Below are 22,598 nucleotides of genomic sequence, written 5' to 3' on the forward strand. Positions count from 1 at the left end.
ATTCAATCTGAAGCGTTTTAAGATAAAAAGTTTTAACCTAGAAAATATTTGACCCAAAATGTTTGGACTTTGCCTCCTAATTAGTATGGTCTTTGGAGATTTAGAGGAATCAAAGAGCCACAAGATGGAAAATGCTAACTGAAAAAGCTGTTGTAGCATTTAAAACTTAATATTTTGAACTCTGTTACTTGGAAGTAAACCTATTGAATTCAGAAGTGCTTAGTGATACTTAAATATATTTTGCAGTGCACTGCCTTCAGTCTTTGAGCAGTTACTCATCCAGGATACCTTACTAGGGAGAAGATTAATTCTCCTTTGTCACTTTGTAATGACCTTTGAAAAACCCCTGAATTAAATAGGCTTGGGGGTACTTTGCAGGCTGAATGTCATCCACAATACACTTTGTTGAAATTGAAACCCTTAATTTAACAAATTGTCATGTCTTCAAACACTTGTGGCTAATTTTTGTCATGAAACAAAGGCTGCAAAGTGCATTGAGTCTTTGGATAGGCTTAATACACCTAGAATAATATTAGAGAATGGGAGAGGGGAAGCAAAATGATGAGAAATTCTCCCAAATGTGGAAACTTTTATTTCCACAACTTCATCATGTTGTCCTGCTTTGTCTCCTCCAAGTATCAAAAAGTTGTCACTGTTATAATCTTAATTACGTTTTACATTTCTGATGCTTCATCTTAATCTAACATCTGGGAAAAGCATTTGTACCTTCCAGTATTATGCTACTACTGAGGATAATAGGAGTAAATTATTTTATTTAATATATTTTGGACTGTTTCCTAAATAAAAGCATCTCAAAGGGGATTGCATATTATTAACTATTCAACAAAAGCAACAAATTTAAAAAATTAACAATTTAAAAGTAGGGAAAAGGAAAACAGTTGCAGAATCGGAAACTGTTCCTCTTGCATTCTCACCTAGGCGAAGAGGGAAGAAACCACAGGTTTCTCACATATTTCATGAAACATTTCAGTACAGATCATGTTATGAAAAAGAAAGCTCACCTGTGAACTATGACAAGATATTTCTGTTCAAGGATCATGAATTAGGTTTTTCCCTGATGTTCTCGAGAATCAGCAATTACTGAGCTTTGCTTTGCTAATTTATCTCAATTAGCAATTAGAGAATTTAGAATTGCTCAGACTACTAATATTTTGCTTATGACAGGCTAGAAAATGTTACGTATACCTGTTAATTTGTAAAACCTGCTTGGCTTTTGCATTGATGTTACTATTGTTATTGCCAGAGGATTGAGTGTTGTACCAGATGAAGAAGTCATTGCTATGTATGATGGTTCCCATGTTCCCTTGGAACAAATGAGTGACTTCTATGGAAAGGTAAAACTTTTTTTGGGTGCTTTTAATGTGTTTTGTCATTCCCTTTCCCTTTTGTATTAGTTTGCATCTTAATGTATGATGGTGAAACTTAACAAATGTATTATAAAAAAAAGAAAATAAAACTATATGAGTCATTTTCTGTTACATGGAAATTTGAATTCATATAGATGTGTTTTTCTTCTGCATCTTTTGTAGAATACTAACTTATAGCTAGGCATCTCATTACTTCTGTTTTTCTGCATGGCAAAAATCCCTTCCAGACAAGATTTTTAAGATTTCAAAATGTAAAGCAGTAATCTAAAGCATATATAGAATCCAGGACAAAATCATTTAAAAACAAAACTAAGGGTCTCCAATTCTTATGGGCTGGTGGCCATAATTTGAATTTGTGGGTGTTTTCACCAAGTGTGTCAGAAGACTTGCTGCACCATAAAATGGATGCCACAAGAGAAATGTAAAGGACCAGTTTGCAGAATAGTGTCTACCATCCAATTAAACATCCTGCCTCTTCCAGCAGAGTGCTTCCTACCTCCTTGTATTACCTTCACACACCAGAATTATGTATAGAAGATTTTAAAAAGTCAAGAAGGCAACCATAGCTACATGACAATAGCCACCATCTTGAACTTTTAGTTCTCCTATACATAAATGTTACTGGTCCCTTCCCAACAAAATGATGGGATGTAGTTGGCCATTGTTATGTTCTAAGAAGAGCCTTTTTGCAGCCTCTTAAGCTTGGAAATAAAGATTGTGCTGGAAACATTGCTTTGCAGTGACCCAGTTTCCCTGCTTAATTTTTATTTTTTAATGTAAATATACAGGAGGGGCAGAGCCTGAGGGATGGCAAGAAAAATACCCGTGGGTGCCTTGGAGGCCATTACCACCAATTTATAAAACTTAGGTGTAAACAATTTAAACAACATCTTTCATTAAAATGGGTTTAAAGATCTTTCTAAGGACAACAAAGAGAGAGCCAATGTATTGATTGGAGATGCTGCCAAAATTTGTTGGCTTTTGTGTCTGCTAATCTGACTAAATTGTAACTAAGAAACATTATTTTATGTCATCTTTCTGTTTGTTGCTCATAGGCTGATTGGAAGCATTATTACATTTTCTGAAATATGTGATACTGTTTTATGGCACATACATGAATGTGCTATGTTTGCTTACAGAGTTCACAAGGTCATACCATGAAACAGTTCATGGACATCTTTTCCTTGCCTGAGATGACTCTCCTGTCTTGTGTGAACGAGTATTTTCTGAAGAACAATATTGACTATGAGCCAGTTCATCTCTACAAAGATGTGAAGGTATTGACCTATCCCAGTGTGACATTTTTCCTAGCCTGATGCCTTCTAGCTGTGTTTTACTTCATCTTCCATAATACCCATTCTTCGGGAATAGGATTCTATTTCTTGATGCATATTCCACATTATTTCTTCACTGCTAAGAGCTATAATCCTTCAGGTCCAAAATAAAAAAAAAACGATTACTATAAAAATGTGGTAATACCATTATGTTAAAACATTATAACCCAGAAAAAAACTTACAGCTTCTTTTTTTTGGCTATTAGTTTTAAAAATGTGAAAGATGTTAACTTCATTCAGATTTAGCTCATGTTTAGATAAGTATATTTTTCTGTTGACAAATCTAGTTACTGAAAACAAGAGTTGGGTTTTTGGAAACAAAGTTTCTGGATTTTGTGGCTGTAAAAATGTCCCTGAAAATGTGTTGAGCAGTGTCTAAAAATCTTAAAAATTGAGTGATTAGGTAACTGAGTGTGAGCAGCATGTGGAGAAAGTGCAAAAGAGACAGGGCCATTAAATGATTGACAACATATACTGTAGATTGCTTTATTTGCATGAATTTGGGATTGACTGGCAGATTGGATGAAAAACTCTTGCAACAGATTGTAGTCTTCCCATGCTTAATCTGAGAAACTGCAAGGGGGGAAGGAGTAAATAGATTTATAAATATTTAATATTTTACTCAGCTTCCTGTGATTAGCAGAATGGAATTATTCATAGCATAATTACATAATTTATACATTAGAATTCAATTTATCTTGGAAAGTAGTTCATTTTGGCGTAAAGCTACATTAAAAAGTAAACAGGATTTAGCCAATGGTTTATGAACCTGGGTTATGTGTACGCTGGCTTTTAAACTCTGAATTTATGAAAGTCATTGTGTTAACATAACTTGAACAAATTGCTTTGATTTGAACAATTTGAGTAAATACCAAGTTTTGACTTTAATATGGGCAACCTCTTATTCTGCATATTGACTAAGCTTACCCATCATCTGGTTTGTTTAATTGCGTGAACCCAGATATTATGGTTTCTAAAACATGATTTGTGCTTAGTGTGTGGGGTTTTATTTGGGAAACAACTATTAATCTATAATATAATACAAGGTTGAAACCAATCTATTTTCTAATCATAGATAAAGTTAAGTACTAGGAAACTGGATATTACTAATAATCCCTGAATGATTAATTATTTTCTCAGTCTTGCTAGTCACAGTTTTGCTAATACCTTGTCTTGCCCTGCTCCCAGCAATTTACTTTATCAGCAACTGAAATAATTATAGAAATTGTTGGAGATAGAAGATCCTGATAATTAATTTTTTTGCCCATCAGATATAACTCTTATATAGAGAAATATCTCATTTTTATTTCCATTTTTCCTAACAGGATTCAATCAGAGATGTACACATCAAAGGGATAATGTATCGTGCAATTGAAGCAGATATTGGTGAGCATGAGTGATTTTTTTTTAAGAGAACACTTTTTCTTCTATTAATGGATTTTTTTTGCAGTTAGTTCTCTGACTGTTGAATTAACATGTATTCCATTTCCATAGAATGCTGAATATTAAATAAAAATAATGCAAATAATTTGCAGGTGCCCACACTGGAACCTGCAAATCACTTATATTATTTTTATTTAAAAATGAATTGCCAAGATTTCATGGTGCTTATACAATATCTTGCAAGATTTTGGTTTTGAAATAAATCGTGGCATTTTTAGAGTCATTGCTAATTCTTGTAAAGATTGGGGTATCTTTAAAAAAAATTAAAATAGAGTGAATCTGAAAAGGTTATCCAACCTTTGCTTCCATAATTCTTCGTTCTCATATAGACTGCCATATGCTTTGGTGTGTTGATGAAGTTAAATATTTTAGCAAGTTCAGTTTCATCTTTCTCCAAAACTTTCTGGTTGGTGTTTGTTTATAACTATATTCAGAACCGATCTCTGTAAGAGGTCCTACAGTAATAGTGAGCAGATTCTGTAATCTTTTCATAATAGGCAATAACTGAAACAAATCACTTTCTGTTGTGATGCAAATTGTGGCAAACCCCAAAGTGTTATAATTCAACCTGCATGCTAAGTGCATTCCTATAAAGATACTTAGATTATGAATTTTAAAATCTTGGCTCATGAAGTATTCTTTAAACTGTTTAGGTAATTTAAGAACATAAGAATTTTTACCTGTAAGGTAAGAAATAGCATTGTGTCAGGATCTAGAAAAGCCTCTTGTTTCAGGCTGATATATTTATACATGTTTGATTATTAGGAATAACTCTTGTGATGCCACAAATTTACATTTTGGTAAAGCTTAAGTTTTTTATTTAAGATTTGTTCTGAAACCAATTTTCTATGCCAGGTCACAAAACCTTATAGCTTTCTGAACATGTCTCTGAAATCTTATGATTGGACTATCTTTCAGCAATGATTAATTTTACACTATCATCAGTTCATCTATATGCTGCATCTAGGAAGTTTTCTTAAGAACTGACTTTTGTTTATAGAAAGCAGTCCAAAAAAAATGGGAAGGCAATGCCAAATAAAATAGATCAAATTCTATATGCAGTGATGCCAGTTTCCATAAAAAGGCTATTTCCGTGCATTGGTTCATATGTCTGCAATGTTTGTCATGCAGTCAGCTACCATCAAGGTCATATATTGTTGGTCCAGCGTGTGTGAACTAAGTCTCCAATGTTGTGGCAACTATTTGGAACATTCCCAAAGGTATGGGCTCTTCCGTACTACTGCTTAAGTAGCCCTAATAATAATTAAACATGTATATGAATAGGTTTTTCATTGCAGTTTTTTCATCAAAGGACCTCCCAAGATTGCTTGTTTTTAATGGTAATGCTGAATTTGGGATGACTTATGCACTCACATAAAAAAGACTGCTATAAATATTCATTCAATTAAAACTGTTCATGATTTTTTCCCCTTATCTTGTTCTCTTGCCTTCTAGAGAAATACATTTGTTATGCTGAGCAGACACGTGCTGTGTTGGCAAAGCTGGCAGCTCATGGAAAGAAGATGTTCCTGATCACAAATAGTCCTAGCAGCTTTGTGTAGGTGGTTTCTTCAAGCATAAACCCGTCAAAGATTTTGTCTTAGTGTTAACCATTAGTTGTCACTTTTAAAAATTCAGACTGATTATACTTGTGTGGTTAAATGCTGGGTTACTTTTTATAGGGACAGAGGCATGAAATTCATAGTTGGAAAAGATTGGAGAGATCTCTTTGATGTAGTCATTGTCCAGGCTGAGAAGCCAAATTTTTTCAATGATAAGAGAAGGTGAGTTCTGTGCTGCTGAGTTATAAATATCTCTAAGATGGCCTTTGTTATGATGAACTTGCTCAAGCATTGCAGTGAGCCAGGAAAACCCTTCTGAAAATGTGCTATTGCTCAACTGCAATTGCTCTTGCAGTGTCCCCAGGCTCAAAACTTGCATTTGAGCTGCTGTGCCTTTAGAAGAGTAGCTGAGATATATCTTTTGCCAACTTTTTAGAATAATTTTATTTATATTGTTATCATCCTGATTGTATTGCTTGAATCAAAATATAGATATCTTTGTGTGTGTGTGTTTTCATGGAAACCATCTTGATTGTTCTCTCTGACATGAAAAGCAACATGTAATAAAGAAGTCCCCTCTGCAATATATTTATGGATACTCTGTGTGTGTGTGTGTGCATGCGCAGTAGCTGTGATTATATTATTCTAGTGGTATCTCTTTCCAAATCATTGATTTTTTTTTTCTCCTCCCCTTTTTTTAGACCTTTCCGCAAAGTGACTGAAAGGGGTGTTTTGCTTTGGGACAAAATTCATGAATTGCAGAAAGGCCAGATTTACAAGCAGGTATTGTTGTATTTTTCTTTTTCTTTGAAACCAGCTAACAATCATGCTGAAGTAAAACAGACTATCCAGACAATTGAAACAAGGGTTATTTCATATTTGTATGTACTTTATATTATATATATGCAATCTTATTTCTGCCGTATTGTTACAATGACTATGTTGACTAGATTTTTATTTGTAAAAATAATAAAGACGGGATAAAAATAAATAAATATGCATTGTGAAACATAAAGATAAAAGAGATAGCAATAAATGAAACTAATGTCATTCTGCGTCATTCTGGATTTCCCTTGCTATTTCTAAAGGAAATCATTTTTTTATTCATTTTAAATTGTAACAATATGACTAATGGAAAAAAGGGCTGTAGTTCAGCAAGTAAAGAACTCTATTACTTTAAAAAGGATTCTAGTTCAGACCTCAGATTGGAGAAGTCTTCTGTATGAATACTGTTAAACACTACTAGTTACTCATTTTAATCAATACAGAGATTATTGATCTGATTTGCTATCCTGAATTTTCCTGTGATCAACTTGAACTGTGACATAACAATCTGTAAATTGAAACAATAACTCCAGAATTACTTATGCTCAATGAAAGCTTGAATAACAGAAACTGTGAATTAATTGCTTTCATTTTGAGTCATAAATTCAGCTTTTGACATTATCATAGGATAAGTCTCTGAAATTCTATTCAAAGATCTGGAAAAGATCAGAGTGCCTAGACAGCTGTTTACCACTTCAAATTGTATCATGTGAATTGAAAAATTTGTCTTCTACACTTAGTTTCATGATTGCATGTGCAAGACAAAATAGTCTAAAATATTGTCTAGTTAGTTTAGACAATAGCTATATTTCTTACTTTCCCCTGTCCCCAAAATTGATCTTAAGAATAATCCTTAAAGCATTACTTAAAGGAGAGAAGCTTAATTTAGGCAATCTTAACTCATAACAACAACACCAATTTAATCTCAGGGCTAATAGATTAGAGGACATTTTGCATTAATGAGAGCATTGAAATCAGATTTTTAGATTAACAGTAACAATTTTGCTGGTAACTTGTTCCTAATTCTTTCTTTTAGGGTAACTTGTATGAATTTCTGAAACTGACTGGTTGGCGAGGTTCCAAAGTCTTATATTTTGGTGATCATATTTACAGTGATCTAGCTGTAAGTACTTTGTTCCCCATGTTTCTTTTTTAAATGAAGCTGGTGTGATCCAGAAGAATGAGCTATGTATTATTAAATTCATTCAAGTAGACCAGGGCTGTCAAGCACCCGGTCCGTGAACCAGGTGTTTCACATGCTGGCCACGCCCATAACTGGTTTAGCAAAGGTCCCAATATGCCACGTGACACCTCCATGACAACATGAGTTTGACACCCCTGAAGTAGACGGCTACTTTAAAAATAAGAAAGGGCAAAGGACCACATTTCTGCAATAAAAGTGGGTAAAGTCATGAGTAGGATTAGTCTGGTCTTCAGAAAAAAACACAAGGCTCTTATTTTATTGCTATGTATATTTTTTGGATTTGTTTTATACAGCTTTCGGCAGCTGTTCCTTCCTAGTAGCAGTCATTCTGCAATAATAATTGAAATAGAACTCAGTTCCAAATTTATAACCTTCCCTGCACCTGCCAGTACAGATTATACTGTTTTTATATTGTTAAAATATAAATTCTGCAGTAAAAGAACCTTTCTAACCAACTTGTTACAAGAGAAAAAAATATCTCCCTCATTTACTTATTGCAAGTCCTGTTAATATTTTACCATTTTCTGATCTTAAACTCCTTTCTCGTAATTTACTCTCCCTTTTTCTTTTGACCAAACAATATCTGATCAGTTGTGCTTTATTTATTTACCCTAAGTCTGGTTACCTGGTTTAGATTGGGTTTGTTTTACACTTTTAATTATTGCATGATGATATAACTAAGATGTATTTACGTAAAAGTATAGATATCTTCAGATGATATCTAACTTAAAAGAATAGAAAGTATGGTTTAAATGAAATTAACACAAATGCTTTTCTTTTCTTTCTTTTGTGTGTGATCATGATTGGCAAAAAAGGATTTGACCTTAAAACATGGCTGGCGTACAGGAGCAATTATTCCAGAATTACGAAGGGAGATTAAGATCATGAATACAGAGCAATATATTCAGACTATGACTTGGCTGCAAACCCTCACTGGATTACTGGAACACATGCAGGTTTGTTCTTTACTTTTTTTTCATTCTTTTCATCCCCACCTCTATTTTTTTTCCATTGCTAATATTCCAAATAAAAATACACAATATAGAAGCCATCAGAATTGATGCATGTAAACTCTAGATGGGATAGAGAGGAGATTAAATTTTTATTTCCAGTTCTCTGCCCACTTAATAATTAGAGGGACCTTTTATCTATAATCTTTTTTTGCCTTGGTAATGATAATGTAATTCAAATTATTATGTGAAACCATGGTGCTGGTATTAAAATGCAAACATATGTTTATATTGCTTTCACTGTATGATGGTGATATGGCTATTTTTAAAAAAAATAAAACTTGTCTTTGTGTTTCTTGTTCAATCTGTCCTGCCCATCTGTTATTTTTATAAATGTGTCCATATACAGTCTATTTTAAAACTCACAACTTTATATCATTTATATCATGTCATTTCAGATTCACAAGAATCCTGACTGCCAAATGATATTAAATGAATGGAAAAAGGAAAGAAAGGAAATGCGGTAAATATTAAAATTGAATACTTGTGTATAAGTTTATCCAAGCTGAACTCAATTTTGGGGTTATTTTCAGGTTATCAGTGAGCATATATAGTACTTATTCTAAGTTTTAAAAAATTGATCTGATTAATTTGTAATACAATAAAACTAGACCTTACTTGCTTCATTTTCCTCATAACTTTGATAACAGTGTGACACTGGGCATTCCACAGCATAAACACACAATAAATCAAATGTGTATGTCTTCTGACTCTGTCTATCTCCATCTTACTTGTCATGTAGCTCATGTCAGCTTTGAAATTCAGCTGCCACATAATGGGGTGGTGGTGGAGGAGTTCAAAAGTTCAAGGTTATTCTGTATGTCGTACTAAGAAATTCCAGTTGCAGTTAATTGGTTCTCATGATTTAGGAAGTGTAGAAGTGAGAGGAGAGAAGGTGGATTCTGTGTAACATCCCCGAAAATACTTTCACTTTGGGAAATTGTCTTAGACGTACCAGATCTGTTCCTAAATAAATCAACTGGAGAGAATATATCTCAGAGTGATTGATATCATAGATACTTTCTGGATGCCTTACAGCTCATCTAGCCCTATATGTGATTGGGCAAGGAGTATAGTTTTGCTTTCGGTTACATGATGCTTTCTTCGCTTGTGCGAAATTAATATATCACAGAGTAAGAAATGAAATTAAGCCAATCTAGGATAGGTCTAGATTTAAGTTTCCAATCCACCTTCATGGAATTCACTGAATTATTTTGGACCCCTCTGTTAGCCCAAACTTCAGAGGATGGTGGTTGTAGGGGAGAAATAAGGAGAGACCTCATGTATTATACATTGAATTCCCCATTGAGCAGCCTTTATTCAATGGACAGTTCTGATTTTGAGGCCTTACTGAAAAAAGAACATATCTGTCCTCAACATGCTAAATGTCTCTGGTCCAAAAGAAATATTTCATGGTATGTCTATGGAGATTTTCAGTCATCCAATTCATGGTTGTCCCAAAGATGCTGTTCTGACCCAGCTCCCCAAATATGGCAAACCCTCTGACGTGAACTCAAAAGATTCCTTTATTAGGAATGCCGGCAGCCCTGGCAAAAAGTTTCGCATGTAGGCTGAGAAGTCTGTCCGTACAGAAGATGAATAGTGGTCTGCCACACCTATTCATCTCTGCTCCCCCTCCCCTCCTTTTATCCCCATAGCTAGGGTGAGGCCTCGCCAGCAGAGGTGGCTCTTCCTTCCCCAGGATTGGCTCATGGCTTTCCACTGCTCTCCTCTCCTCTGCCTTCTGTGCACCTGTGTGTCAGGCACTGGGCCCCAGCTGTTTCTCGTCTTCATTATTAGTCACCTCCAGACCTGGAGCTGTTGTGTCTCTATCTGAGGGCTAACAGATGGCCCAGGCTCTGCCTCTCTCTCTCTCTCTTTTCCAGCTCCATTCCTTCCTTCCCGCTCCACACTCCAAGATCACCCAGACCCTGTCTCCCATGCCTCCGCCTCCTCCTCCTCTGATTTGGCTGCTGGAGGGACCGGCGGCTGACAGGCTACACCAGATGCTTTTTCAAAAAGCAATTGGAATTTCTTGGTATTTTTCCTCAAAAACATTTACGAAGAAGCTTCTTGGATGAGAAATGAAACATTTTCAAGGAAAACCCCCAAGAAAGTCCATTTGCCTTTTGAATAAGCAACTTTGGTTTTTTTCATAGCATGTAATACACTGACTATTTTAAATGTTTTTTTTTTCCTTTTCTTCTCTCATCAGAGAAATGACCAGGAATTTCTTCAACTCTCAGTTTGGAAGCTTATTCAGGACTGACCAAAACCCCACCTATTTCTTAAGGCGTTTGTCTCGTTTTGCTGATATCTACATGGCATCATTGAGTTGCCTGTTGAACTATGACCATGATTACACATTCTATCCACGAAGGACTCCTTTGCAGCATGAACTTCCAATATGGTCTGACCAGTTGTGCACGGGTACATTCAGAATACCATTTCTCCAGGAGATGATTCAGATCAAATAACCTCCCCATGCCCCAGTTTTGTTTTGTTTTTTTGTAATGTAATGGTGACCATATTACTACGCAGTGGCTTTTTAAAGAATATTTATTGTAAGAGCAATTTTCTCTGTAGTGACTGGTTCTTGTTGTACATGCTATGGAGCAAATGTGTCTATCCAGCTGCTCTCTTATTTTTTTCTAGTGAGAATGGATAAAAACTATGGCATTAGTTGCATTAAGAACTGATTCTTTCCTCCAGTTGAATATTTACTGGAATGGAAAATTACTTGCACATAAATTTACATATAGCCTGTAATATTTGTCTTATACACTCTAACCAAAGGTCATTACTTGAAATTTGGGCTTGATTTAAATATTTGTTCAGCTAAAGGCACAGCAACTATTATACTTTATAAGGAATGTAAAATCTCATCAAGATTTCAAATCCACGCAGGGCTGGGTATCTGTTATTTTTTTAATCAGAATATTAGAAAGTAATTTTTAGTGGATGAGAGATTTAAGTCCATAGAACACTCAGTCATTTTTCCCCCACAGACTTGTACTTTCCTTAGGCAGCCAGAAAAAACTGTAACTAGAACACAATATTGCATTGCTTGCATTGAACCAATCAAAGTTTTCATTATAGAGATTTCCAGCCAATTGAAATTGACAGGACAGTTAGTAAAATTGGCAGTAGAAACACTACAATAGCACAAGTGTAGAAACAGAATAATACATCTACTAAAGTGTGTTCAATGTGAACATTTTAATAATATAACAGCTCTGTACAAAGAATAGTAGATACTATAAAGTAAAGCCTTATAGCACTGGGCACTTTAGGAGAATGTCATCATGTACTTTAAGAACTATATTTTATATATTGAGACTGCAGTCCTGTGCTTACTTTCCTAGGAGTAACTCATTGAACGCAATAATATTTTTAGTAATGTATAATAGTATTATTGGCTTGTGTTCATGGTAAGAGTGAAACAGTTATGATTTTTTTTAAAAGGTGATGTTTTTCTCTCTTTTTAAAATTCTTATTCCCATGTGCTTAAAAATCACATAGCCTAAGTTTTAAGTCAGTTCCCACTGCTCTTAACAGGACTAAAACTTGTATTTATTTTATTCACTTCTTGAGTTCAGCAGTCAAACAAATTATGTATTAGGTTAAAATCATAAATACTAACACTATTTCTAGCCTGATAATAAAACGGTAATATAGCAAGAGCTTTGAACTAATAGTCCCCCTCCTAGTAAGCTATTTCAACTAATGGAACAACACAACTTTTTCTATAACTTATTGATAGCCCATAAAAAACTACATGATAGTTGATAAATGATATACTGGGTTAAATCCAGTGATTACTGGTTACTCAATAAATTATTCAAGCTTAAAACTCTTTAATTTGCAATTCTGGTTGTTTCTAATTGAGCCAAAAATGTCTAAAACGCTTAAAGCAGTAGAATGCAATTTTCATGGGCATTGCAGTCCACCTATTTTGAAAATCTCGAAACTTTCCTTTAAAATATATATTAAAACTTCATGTATTTTATGAAGATATTCAAAATACAACCAGAATGTATTCTACATTTATTTTAGGAAATAATTTGACTCCTCAAATGCTATTCACATAAATATGTGTTTCAGGTTTGTAAAAGCATTTCTATGTAGAAATTTGCAACTACATATACTTTAAAAAAAAAGATGTGTAACTTAAGAGCAGTAGCTGGCATTATTCCATTCTGGTTCCAAATACATGCCTTGAAACAGATTTTCAAGAAGTGTGAGTGTATTTCCTTATTTCACCTTTGCTTTCAGAGCTTAAATCCCTAAACAAATAACCCTTAAGAAAAAAACTCGTCTTATTGCATTTTTGCTACTATACCAGTTCTTGTAACCCAGGTATTGAGTGATCATGTCACGAGGGCTTGCTGTACTGCAGTATTAAGTGAGATGTACAGGAGACTATAAAAGATGAATAAGTTCTTATTTATGCAAAGATTCATGTTGCTTCACAGGCTTTTCATAGAGATTCAACAATCCCAAGCCATGCTTTTCCCCAAAGCTCCATTTTGAATGGAAGATTTTCATAGATTATCCCCACCTTTTTGATACCTTTTGTAAAATTCCCCGATCATGTTATTTATTGAGGGACTTGAGCTGACCATACAGTGCTGTTGCAGTGTTACACAATGTAGACATAGAAAGATATTGATGCAGAATGGATGGTTTTGATTAACTGAAGGGAAGAATAATACCTAGCTGAATCATACCTACCAAAATAATTTACCTTCGTATCTTGTTGCCTCATTGTTTTAACTAACAATAGAACATTAAGTGGAAAACCCAAAGGACAGAATTAGGCACAAACTAATATCTCATAGCTTGACATTATTTGAACGGTATGTTTCAGTCCTCCTAGATCTTCTGAATGATATTTGTTCACAATATTAAAAAGTCAAATTAGCACAGATTCTGAAAATTAGGCATAACGTGAAATCTTCTGAAGCTTACTGTAGCTGTTCGTGTATTACTGTATGCTATCAAGTCCCGTGAAGTAATTGTGAGCATTCTTGCTCAACGTTAAACATTTTGAGATCTGTTTTAACGAAAGGTTCTTTTACTGTAGAATAAAATTTTATTTCTTTGTGTAAAGTACTAACTGCTGCTACAGGATTTTAAAAATGATAAATATTGTAAAAAATATGCATGAAAAGTGACTGTGGAGAGCCTTGGCATACACAGCTTTAAGATAATGTTATGTTTTGTGTCCTTATTCTGATGTAATTTTGAAATTTTAAAGCACACTTAAATTCTAAAATTTCTCATTTGCAATTACTTTGCTTGTTGTAGACTTTCGTCAGTATGCTCCACCCGAATACCAAAAGTGAGACAAGTCCATTTGTCAACAGTTTGAAGCCAACAAGGAAAACATCTGATTCTTAAGCTGAAACTTGTTATTGGAAAAATATTTTCATACATACAAAAAAACTTTCTAATAATACAGCATTGTTAACTTACAAACTAAGAAATATTTTACTACAGGCATTTATTGTAATTAGGGTGGAAGTCAGTGTAAGGTTTTAAGGAAGAAAGCTGGTGGGTGGCAGGGGAGGGAAAAGGCCTCTTCAGTTAAAACATTCATTATGTACTTGAAGGGAATATGTAGGGAATATGTAAATTGAATTTATAGCCGATGGTTTTGATAATTAGTGTCTATTTCAATAAAGTACCAAAAATAAATATGAGTGAGTTCTACAAACATTAGTAAAAAAAAATTCTACAAGTAGAGTGGATGCAAACATGTTTCTTTAAATTGCTGCTTTGAAGGATGACTTAATACGAACACTTAGTACATGTTTTAATTTCTCTAATCAATGTTGCTAATGTAGTTTTGTTATCTAAAATAAGATGTTAATGTAAGTATGATGGATGGGACACTTCTCAAGGCTTATACCAAAAGACTTTGAAGTAATATTTGTTGGGAAAAGAAACAATTCTCTTTGGTAGCACAATATGTTAATTTTGTTTAATATCTAGTAAAATGTTCTTTAAAAATGGTTAAAAGAATTTGAGTTTTGGATTCATTGAAAGTATATAAAGTGCTTCTACACACATTAGAATAAGATGAATTTGTCCACCTTGGTACAATGTTTTTAAAAGTGTGAGAATGGAGTGATGTTTAGTAGTACTAACAAATATATAATTACTAATCTGTGACTTACCGCAATAAATTAATATTCATTAGAAGCAGCCATAATGGTAGTGTCTATGCACATGTTTCTGTTCATTTTGTTATATTGAACTGAGAATTTTCTTATGGCAGGAAAAAACAAAGGTTATATTTGTGTGGTAAAACTAGAAGAGATAGTCAAAAATGAAGTTGAAAAATGAAGAATAAATATAAAATGAGTATATTGAGGTGGCTTATAAATGAGAATCAATTGCAAACAAGATGACATGAGCCTCTTTTTATCCTCATGGGTGTGATGGAAGCAAGGATGATTTGCATAGCTGCATAGATGTATGTAGAAATGTGAAAATCCATTCTACTCAAATCTCTCATAAAAATCTTACAATTAAGATTGTACTATTATAAAATATAGCCTTTAATACTTTCAGAGCAGCTTATACAACCTTAGTACTATTCATTTGTGTTACAAACACAAATTACAAATCTGGTTTCAAAAAAACCCTGGAAATTGCTATCTGCTTGTAAATCATTTAAAAACATTTAGATTTTTTTTTAAAGAATACCATTCCTTTAATGACAAGTTCCTAGCAACCCAAACAGCATAGCTATACTCCAATTTTTTACAAAATGAAATGCTATTTTGTAACATTAATTACTTCTGGAATACATGGAAGAGAACAAATATGAAAACAGTGCTATTAGGATCTGGATAACTAAAATGACAGAATTACTTCCTAAAGAAATGAAACATTTAGTTTTCTTAGGAATTTTCTTAGGAATTATGTTCTTCAATGGCCCATCCTTGAACCACATGTGTTGCCTTGTATCTTCATTATCCAGTAGGAAAACTTTCTCCGGTTTAGAAGAAATAGTTATTAGAAATCATTGTGGGAATCACTGCTCACCAACTGTTGCTCATCAGAAACCTGTTTTTAAAAAGGTTATAATCAATATTTATGAATAATGTTCTAAATATTTGTTGGCAAAGTTGTTGGCAATATATTAAAAATGAAAGGAGTTACTTTCACTCTAAAATGATCTTAATTAGTACTTTCAAAGACCTGATAAAGCTCATGTCCATGGAGCCATTGCTGAGAAATTCCTATTTCTAGTAGTCTGAAGACCAGGGTGATTTGAAAGCCATTATTCAGACAGCAAACATTATTGAACAGAAAACACTACTAAGACATTGAAGTGTCTTCTGTTAATAATAAAACAGCTGTGAAGTTGGCGCTGGTCTGGATATAGAGTTGATAGCATTATATTTAGCATTTCAGGTTGCAAGGTTGCAGATGATGTATTTCAGATGCAGACTCAGAAAGAGGATGATTGGGTTAAAACATTGCACCAAATACAATGTGAGGGTGTTTTGTTTTGATCCTAAAACAAGTTATTTTGACTTGATTACCCTGTTTTGACCTACCCTGCCTGAGAAGTGCAGAGGTGCAGCTGGTAATTCTGTGAAATTGCCTTCCAGAAACTTAAGGCAATCTTGAGCCAATCCTAAAAAGTAGAGTCCTACCCAGAGAAGGTGCTGCTGTATTGTAGGGAAAGCTGCATTGCCCATTTGTGTTGTTTGAATCCAGTGACTACAATCTATTGATGGATTTTCTATTTAAATACATATATTGTGAGCTAAATGGCAGAGATAGGTGCTTAAGATTAGCTTTGATGTTGTCACATATAGAGTTGTGGTGTGTATCATTATTTGGTGTGTACCATCTTATGGCCCCAATGCATGCTAATTCAAAGGGGGTAATAAAAAGGAATAAAATACAAAAATAAACTTATATTATGTGCTGATAGTTTTGTTACTAAAAGAAGATAAAACCATGTGGTCAGTTAAGTAGAAACCACAACATTTTGTTTTATAATCCAAATTCTGGCTTCTGACATATCCTACCCCATCAGAATAAAAACTTACCAAAAATGGATCAAAAGGAGGATCTAGTGGAGGAGCTGATGAGCTTTCATAATTGGGGTTTGAGATGTTGGCTGATGGTGCTTTGTCCAATGTAGTTACATCGATATCATCTTTTTCCTATGTGATATTTTAAAAAGAATAGTTTATGTCAGATTCGTTACAAAAAACCCCAGTTTGTTGAAGTCCTTAAAGGCATTGGGTTAGGAAATTGAGAGGCTATGAATTCCAATCCTGCCTTTGGCTTAAACCAGATGGGTGAATTATTTGCCATAAGTCATAGGAAGAAAGCAATGGGAAGCCATTTCTAAAAAAGGCCAACCAGTTGCCAGAAGTCAAGATGACTTGAGGACATCAAAAAGCAAAAGCAAGTGGGAAAATCAGAACTGTTGGCTGTATTTATAAGTTATTTAAATATTAGGGTTTGATAATCAGGAATTCACTAAACCAGTAGTTCTCAACCTGTGGTTCCCCAAACCACTGGGGGACCATGAAGACTTGAAGAAATGTTATGATTTAAATCTTGAATTAAGTCTTGGTGGTCTGTGCCATGGTTCTTGGTCACAAAAGATATTTAAAGGGATCCGTGGTGAAGAAAAGGTTGGGAATCACTGCATTAAACTAAGCCTCATGTGCTTCTATATCCCTTGCTTGTCCTCTCTACATTATGTTCCATCTTGACTGAAGTGTTGGATCCATTCTGGTTAGGGTTAGGGTTATTCTGTTATTCAGAAGTTGAGAGAGCTTCATCACTGGAAGCCTTCAAGAAGAGACTGGACTGCCATCTGTCAGAAATGGTATAGGGTCTCCTGCTTGAGCGGGGGTTGAACTAGATGAACTACATGGTCCTTTCCAACTCTCTTATTATTTTATTTTGGTGTTAGACCATAGTCACAAGACATACTATAGCATCCTCAGTAGAGCACAGCAAACTCAACAGGAATGATGGCAATTTCTTTTCCCTTTTCTGCATGTTCTACTCAGTGAAGCTGAACTGATAAATCTGTTCTTTGTATGAAAGAAACAGCTTTGTCACATATTTCTTGTTTTTGATTTCCTTGCATGATCAAAGTTGCCTAATTAAAAACAATTATATCCCTGTACCGTGGCTGCTTTAAAAGTCCGTTTATGTTTTTATTATGCTTTTTCTTACCCTGAAAAGTTGAAATTGAATAGGTCTGTTCTTAAATCGGAAGTATGAATATCCAACCAAAGCAATGATTCCAATGACCAGAATGATTGCAAAGAATATTCCTGCACCAGCTCCAGAATGTAGAAAAGCCTTGAATTGAGACAAAGAAGGTAAATGGATCATAGGTAGGATGTATGATTAAATATTTCACAAATTCTAGAGGGAAAGTCATGTTATTGTGTGTTAAGATACACAACAGAATATGGCATCACATGGTATTTTAAAATTGATTAAATGTATTGTGGCACAGAATTTGGTATGTTAACTCCAGATGAAGGAAAATATCATTTTTAAAGCCAAGAAGCAGACCAGGTTTTCTTTATGCATGCCATTTTGATATGAAGGTCTTAGTGTGAACTATGGTTAAAAACATGCTTATGGGAAATATGTACTACATTACCTAATTTAAGAATATGTCTATGTTAGAGAGAACAGAGAAACAACAAGAAAACAATATTTTGTAAATAAACCAGCAACCTGTTCATCACACCTTGATTGCTCAAACAATTGTTTCTTGATGAAGGAGATTCCGAAAGAGGAGATGGTTTTACTTGTATTGTTTTCCAAGTACTTTCATGATTGTCCTGAAGCTGGATTCTTCATTTTTTAATCTCAAGATACTCAAATTCTCAAGTTCTCCAACCAAGAACTCTTCCATGGCAAGATGCATATCTATATGTCCCCAAGGCATATAACCTACAGCTCCAGAACTGCATATTCCCTCCCCTGTACAAAAAGTGTTGAGTAAGACCACCAGACTATCTCCAGAAGAGGAAGTAATTTTAACCTGGTAGAAGAGGAAAGTTAGTGTGTAATGGGAAAGCACATTACCACTTTAAATGCAGTTTTAAATTAAAGTCTAATGTTGCTATTTTGATTCTGAGTTAAGGCCCAAAAATGTCACTTAAGCAAAGAATGACCAAGTGCCCTGATGTAGTTTTTCCTTTTTGACATACACAATCAAGCTTGCTTCCAAAAGAAATATTCATTCACTGTTTTTTGGGAAGCCATTCCATTCAAAAAATACATTTCCATATACAAAGCACTTACAGAGGTTGCAGGGGGGGCCTTTAATGATGCTTCAATAACATGGATGACCCCATTGGAAGCAATAATGTCCCACTCACGGATAGCTTTACCATTTACATACTTGGTAGTCATCTGGAAAAAAATATAACTTGAGCCACAACTTGATGAACATATTATATGATCTTATTAAGTTACTCTAACACAACTGATGCTTACTTTTACTTAGATCTTTTGTATATGATCTACTTTATATATGTATACTACTACTGCCTACAAAACTCACCCTTTTTGGACATTAACCCCCAAAGGACAGTTCTTCTTTGACTGAAGTAGTGGAAATGGCTGGCTAAGGAGGAATCTCATGCAAAGAAATTTGCTGTTGCTAGTCATTCAGTTTAGAAAGAGTGCTAAATCACTGGTTGGGCAAATAATATATACCATTGTGGTGGTTATACTAGCTTTTAAAGTGAAAAAGGTTACATTACTGAACTATACACATATAGTAATAGCAATAGCATTTATATACTGCTTTACAGCCCTCTCTAAGCAATTTAAAGAAACAGCATATTGCCCTCAACAATCTGGATCCTCATTTTACCCACCTCAGAAGGATGGAAGGCTGAGTCAACCTTGAGCCTGGTGGGATTTGAATTGCCAAATTGCAGGCAGCTGGCAGTCAGCAGAAGTAGCTTGCAGTACTGCACTCTAACCAATGCACCACTGCAGCTCATTTTAATTATACATTAAAAAGTAGATACCGTATATAAAATAAGAAATAGTTGTGGATAAACCCTGTGGAAACTGTAATTCATTGCTCCTTTTTCTTGTTTTCTTAGTCAATGAAAAGAATGTAGAAAGACATTTGTATGCAAAATCTTAGAGAAGGAAGTCCAGGAGAACCCAAGCTATTAGCTTAATTTAAAGAAAAATATTAGGGCTGCCATGGATCCCCAGTGGTAATAGAAAATGGGTAGGTTAGAAATAAAATTAGTGGTCACGGTAGATAGAACAGGATGAGAGAGAAATATGAGAAATGAAGCAAGAGAATAAACTCGTGCAGATTTTTGAATGCTCTAGGCTGTGTGATCCTGATGTTTCATGGAGTGCGCTGGTATTTCTACATTTGGGATCTGCATCCTTACAGTCCCTCCACTTAAAATAGTTTGTTTAACGACCATTCAAAGTTTACAATGGCATTAAAAAAAGTGAGTTATGATCATTTTTCACATTTATGACCATGGCTGGGAAATTCTGGGAACTACACATATTTTAAAGTTCTTAACTTTCAAAAACACTTTTTATGTACCATATATGCTGGTGTATAAGTAATAAAGTTTTGAAAGGTTATTTCTTCATCTGAAGACTTTCATTCATGTCTAATTCATATCAGAATTCCTCAGATTTTTTTTGTTCTTTTGAAGGAAAAAAAATCAGTGCAATACAGGCAACTCACATCAAGCTATATCCTTATGAGCACCATATTGACGAACAAACCACCTACCTTTTTAGTGAGTGAAATCTGCTCCTGGTTTTCTTCTTGGTGTGTAATTAACAGACTTTCTCCTATTTTGCTTTGGAGAGTTGTTCCATTGACCAAATCTTCATAATATGTGGTGTTCTTGGTTAGATGATATTCAATGTCTCTTCCAGAGAGTGTCTTAAAGGAGCAAAAAAACAACAACAATGTCCACAATCAAAATGGCAGCATTTCACAGCTGATATCTTTTCCCTCCATTTTTTATTCAAGGTTGATTCCTTACCTTTGTATCTAAAAATGAATAGCTTTATCCCATCAATTGAATGGGGATTACCTTTTCTACTCTGTCTAAAACAAGTCCAAGTAGTTGCTGTTATAAGAGCTCAAATTCAGTTAAAAGAATTTAAACAAAATGAAATCAGGTGGAGCATGGAGTCTGTTAGATGTTAAAGGAAATACCAGCCAATACATAAGGGGTTTGCATCATGAGCGGGAATGAGACTGTATATTATTAGTATTTTTTACAAACTAAAAGCTCTAACCATCTCATCTGAAATTTGCATCATCACCTCCATAGGTTCAACCTAGGTTCCATCCATGTTATGAAAATGCAGACGCAGGCAAAATTTTAGGATTATCTGGTTTAATTTCATAAATTGATGACATGAGCATTAGGAACAATGGGAATTCAAAAACAGCAGAAAAATTAACATTACTTTCCATGACCATCCTATTTAGGCTTCTGGTGCTAGCAAGAAAAACACTACTTTTTTCATTTACCTCATTCTTCCTCAAGCCATCATTGTTTGGTACAAATAGGGTTGCTTTAATGGAGAGATTTGTGAGGTATTTCATGAACTCTTGGCCTTTCTTTGAGGTATTTGAATAAGTGAAAATCTCCTGTGAAGATAGTAAATTGTGATAGTAAATCATTATGACATATATTTTGCTATAAGATATTTTGCAAAATAATTCCTGAGAGAAGAAAACAATGCATGATAAACGAATAATGCTTCTGAGATATCTTATGAAACCGTCATATTCTTCTTGCATGCTAGGATCCAAAACACATTTCTTAATGACACATATTTAAACAAATGAGTTGAATCAGGGTTAGCTTTTTCCTTTAGAAATGGAAAACTGTGCTTTTAAGGACACTTGCTGAAAGGACAATGGGAAGGTTAAATCACTCTTTTAGTGGAGTAGAATAAGAACATTGAAAGAAGGCATGTATGTACTTCAAGACTGAAGCTTTCACTGACAACTATTTTATGCTCTTATACTATTGTAGGGGAGGTCAGAAATTCTCGTCTGCTTCTCCTTCCTCCTTTCCTCCCGCTTCTCCTCCTCTTTGGAATTCAACCAGCAGTCTTGTCAGCCTGGAGGCAGAGCAGACCAAAAAATAATTCTATGGAAGACTAAATACTTCTTTTGTTTATATTGGCTACAGTAACATAATCTTGCAAGATTGATTGTGTTCTCTACTAATCTCAAGCAGAGTTACCGGGAAGTAAGAAGCATCAGCAAGCCTTCCAGAAATGGAGTCAGATTGCTGGCTTTTTGTTGCTATTGGTAGAATAAAATTAACAGAGACTGGGCAACCCAGTGAACTGCAGGCTTGCAGAAAATGTAGAAGGTATTTATAATAGCAGCAAAACATAGGAAAAGAGGCCAGGTCTCTTCTGGCTCTAAGGATGTCACTTTTTGCAGCTGAGGATCTCATGCTGCATTACTATTACTATTAATCTTCTCATTGTTCCTATCACCCATCTCCTCCCACTTGTGACTGTATGACTGTAACTTTGTTGCTTGTATCCTTACGATTTATATTGACTGTTTCCTAGTATGATTTGATTGCTTATCTCTACCCTATGACTATCATTAAGTGTTGTACCTTATGATTCTTGATGAATGTATCTTTTCTTTTTATGTACACTGAGAGCATATGCACCAAGACAACTTCCTTGTGTGTCTAATCACACTTGCCCAATAAAGAATTCATTCATTCATGCTATAGGATGCCAATTTGCATCTTGGATCACAGAACAGAAAGGGAAACCTG

General features: G+C 34.5%; 2 protein-coding genes across 5 annotated transcripts in view; one reads left to right on the forward strand and one right to left on the reverse strand.

The window, feature by feature from the left end:
• NT5DC3 (5'-nucleotidase domain containing 3) overlaps positions 1 to 14,783 on the forward strand; it is a 29,065-nt gene extending 14,282 nt beyond the window's left edge. For 2 of the 4 annotated variants that reach the window (XM_087934889.1, XM_087934891.1), the window contains exons 5-15: positions 1,265 to 1,355; positions 2,528 to 2,665; positions 4,048 to 4,108; positions 5,621 to 5,723; positions 5,848 to 5,949; positions 6,429 to 6,510; positions 7,589 to 7,675; positions 8,572 to 8,712; positions 9,165 to 9,229; positions 10,982 to 11,196; positions 14,077 to 14,783. In XM_087934889.1, coding sequence (XP_087791015.1) covers positions 1,265 to 1,355; positions 2,528 to 2,665; positions 4,048 to 4,108; positions 5,621 to 5,723; positions 5,848 to 5,949; positions 6,429 to 6,510; positions 7,589 to 7,675; positions 8,572 to 8,712; positions 9,165 to 9,229; positions 10,982 to 11,196; positions 14,077 to 14,114 — 1,123 coding nt within the window. In that variant the 3' untranslated portion in view covers positions 14,115 to 14,783. Of the gene's footprint in view, positions 1 to 1,264; positions 1,356 to 2,527; positions 2,666 to 4,047; positions 4,109 to 5,620; positions 5,724 to 5,847; positions 5,950 to 6,428; positions 6,511 to 7,588; positions 7,676 to 8,571; positions 8,713 to 9,164; positions 9,230 to 10,981; positions 14,050 to 14,076 lie in introns of those variants that run through there. The other 2 variants (XM_026726590.2, XM_087934890.1) reach the window with 1 other exon arrangement.
• A 531-nt stretch (positions 14,784 to 15,314) lies between these two features.
• Positions 15,315 to 22,598, reverse strand: part of STAB2 (stabilin 2) — an 88,643-nt gene continuing 81,359 nt past the window's right edge. Inside the window, exons 64-69 of the mRNA XM_026703296.2 lie at positions 21,317 to 21,436; positions 20,561 to 20,716; positions 19,081 to 19,191; positions 17,992 to 18,120; positions 16,842 to 16,958; positions 15,315 to 15,843 (exon numbers count right to left, since the gene is read on the reverse strand). Of these exons, the coding sequence (XP_026559081.2) occupies positions 15,793 to 15,843; positions 16,842 to 16,958; positions 17,992 to 18,120; positions 19,081 to 19,191; positions 20,561 to 20,716; positions 21,317 to 21,436 (684 nt within the window). The 3' untranslated portion in view covers positions 15,315 to 15,792. The remainder of the gene's footprint in view (positions 15,844 to 16,841; positions 16,959 to 17,991; positions 18,121 to 19,080; positions 19,192 to 20,560; positions 20,717 to 21,316; positions 21,437 to 22,598) is intronic.

Source organism: Pseudonaja textilis, chromosome 5, assembly GCF_049901715.1.
Source record: "Pseudonaja textilis isolate UNSWEBS1 chromosome 5, rPseTex1.2, whole genome shotgun sequence".
NCBI classification, from domain to species: Eukaryota; Metazoa; Chordata; class Lepidosauria; order Squamata; family Elapidae; genus Pseudonaja; species Pseudonaja textilis.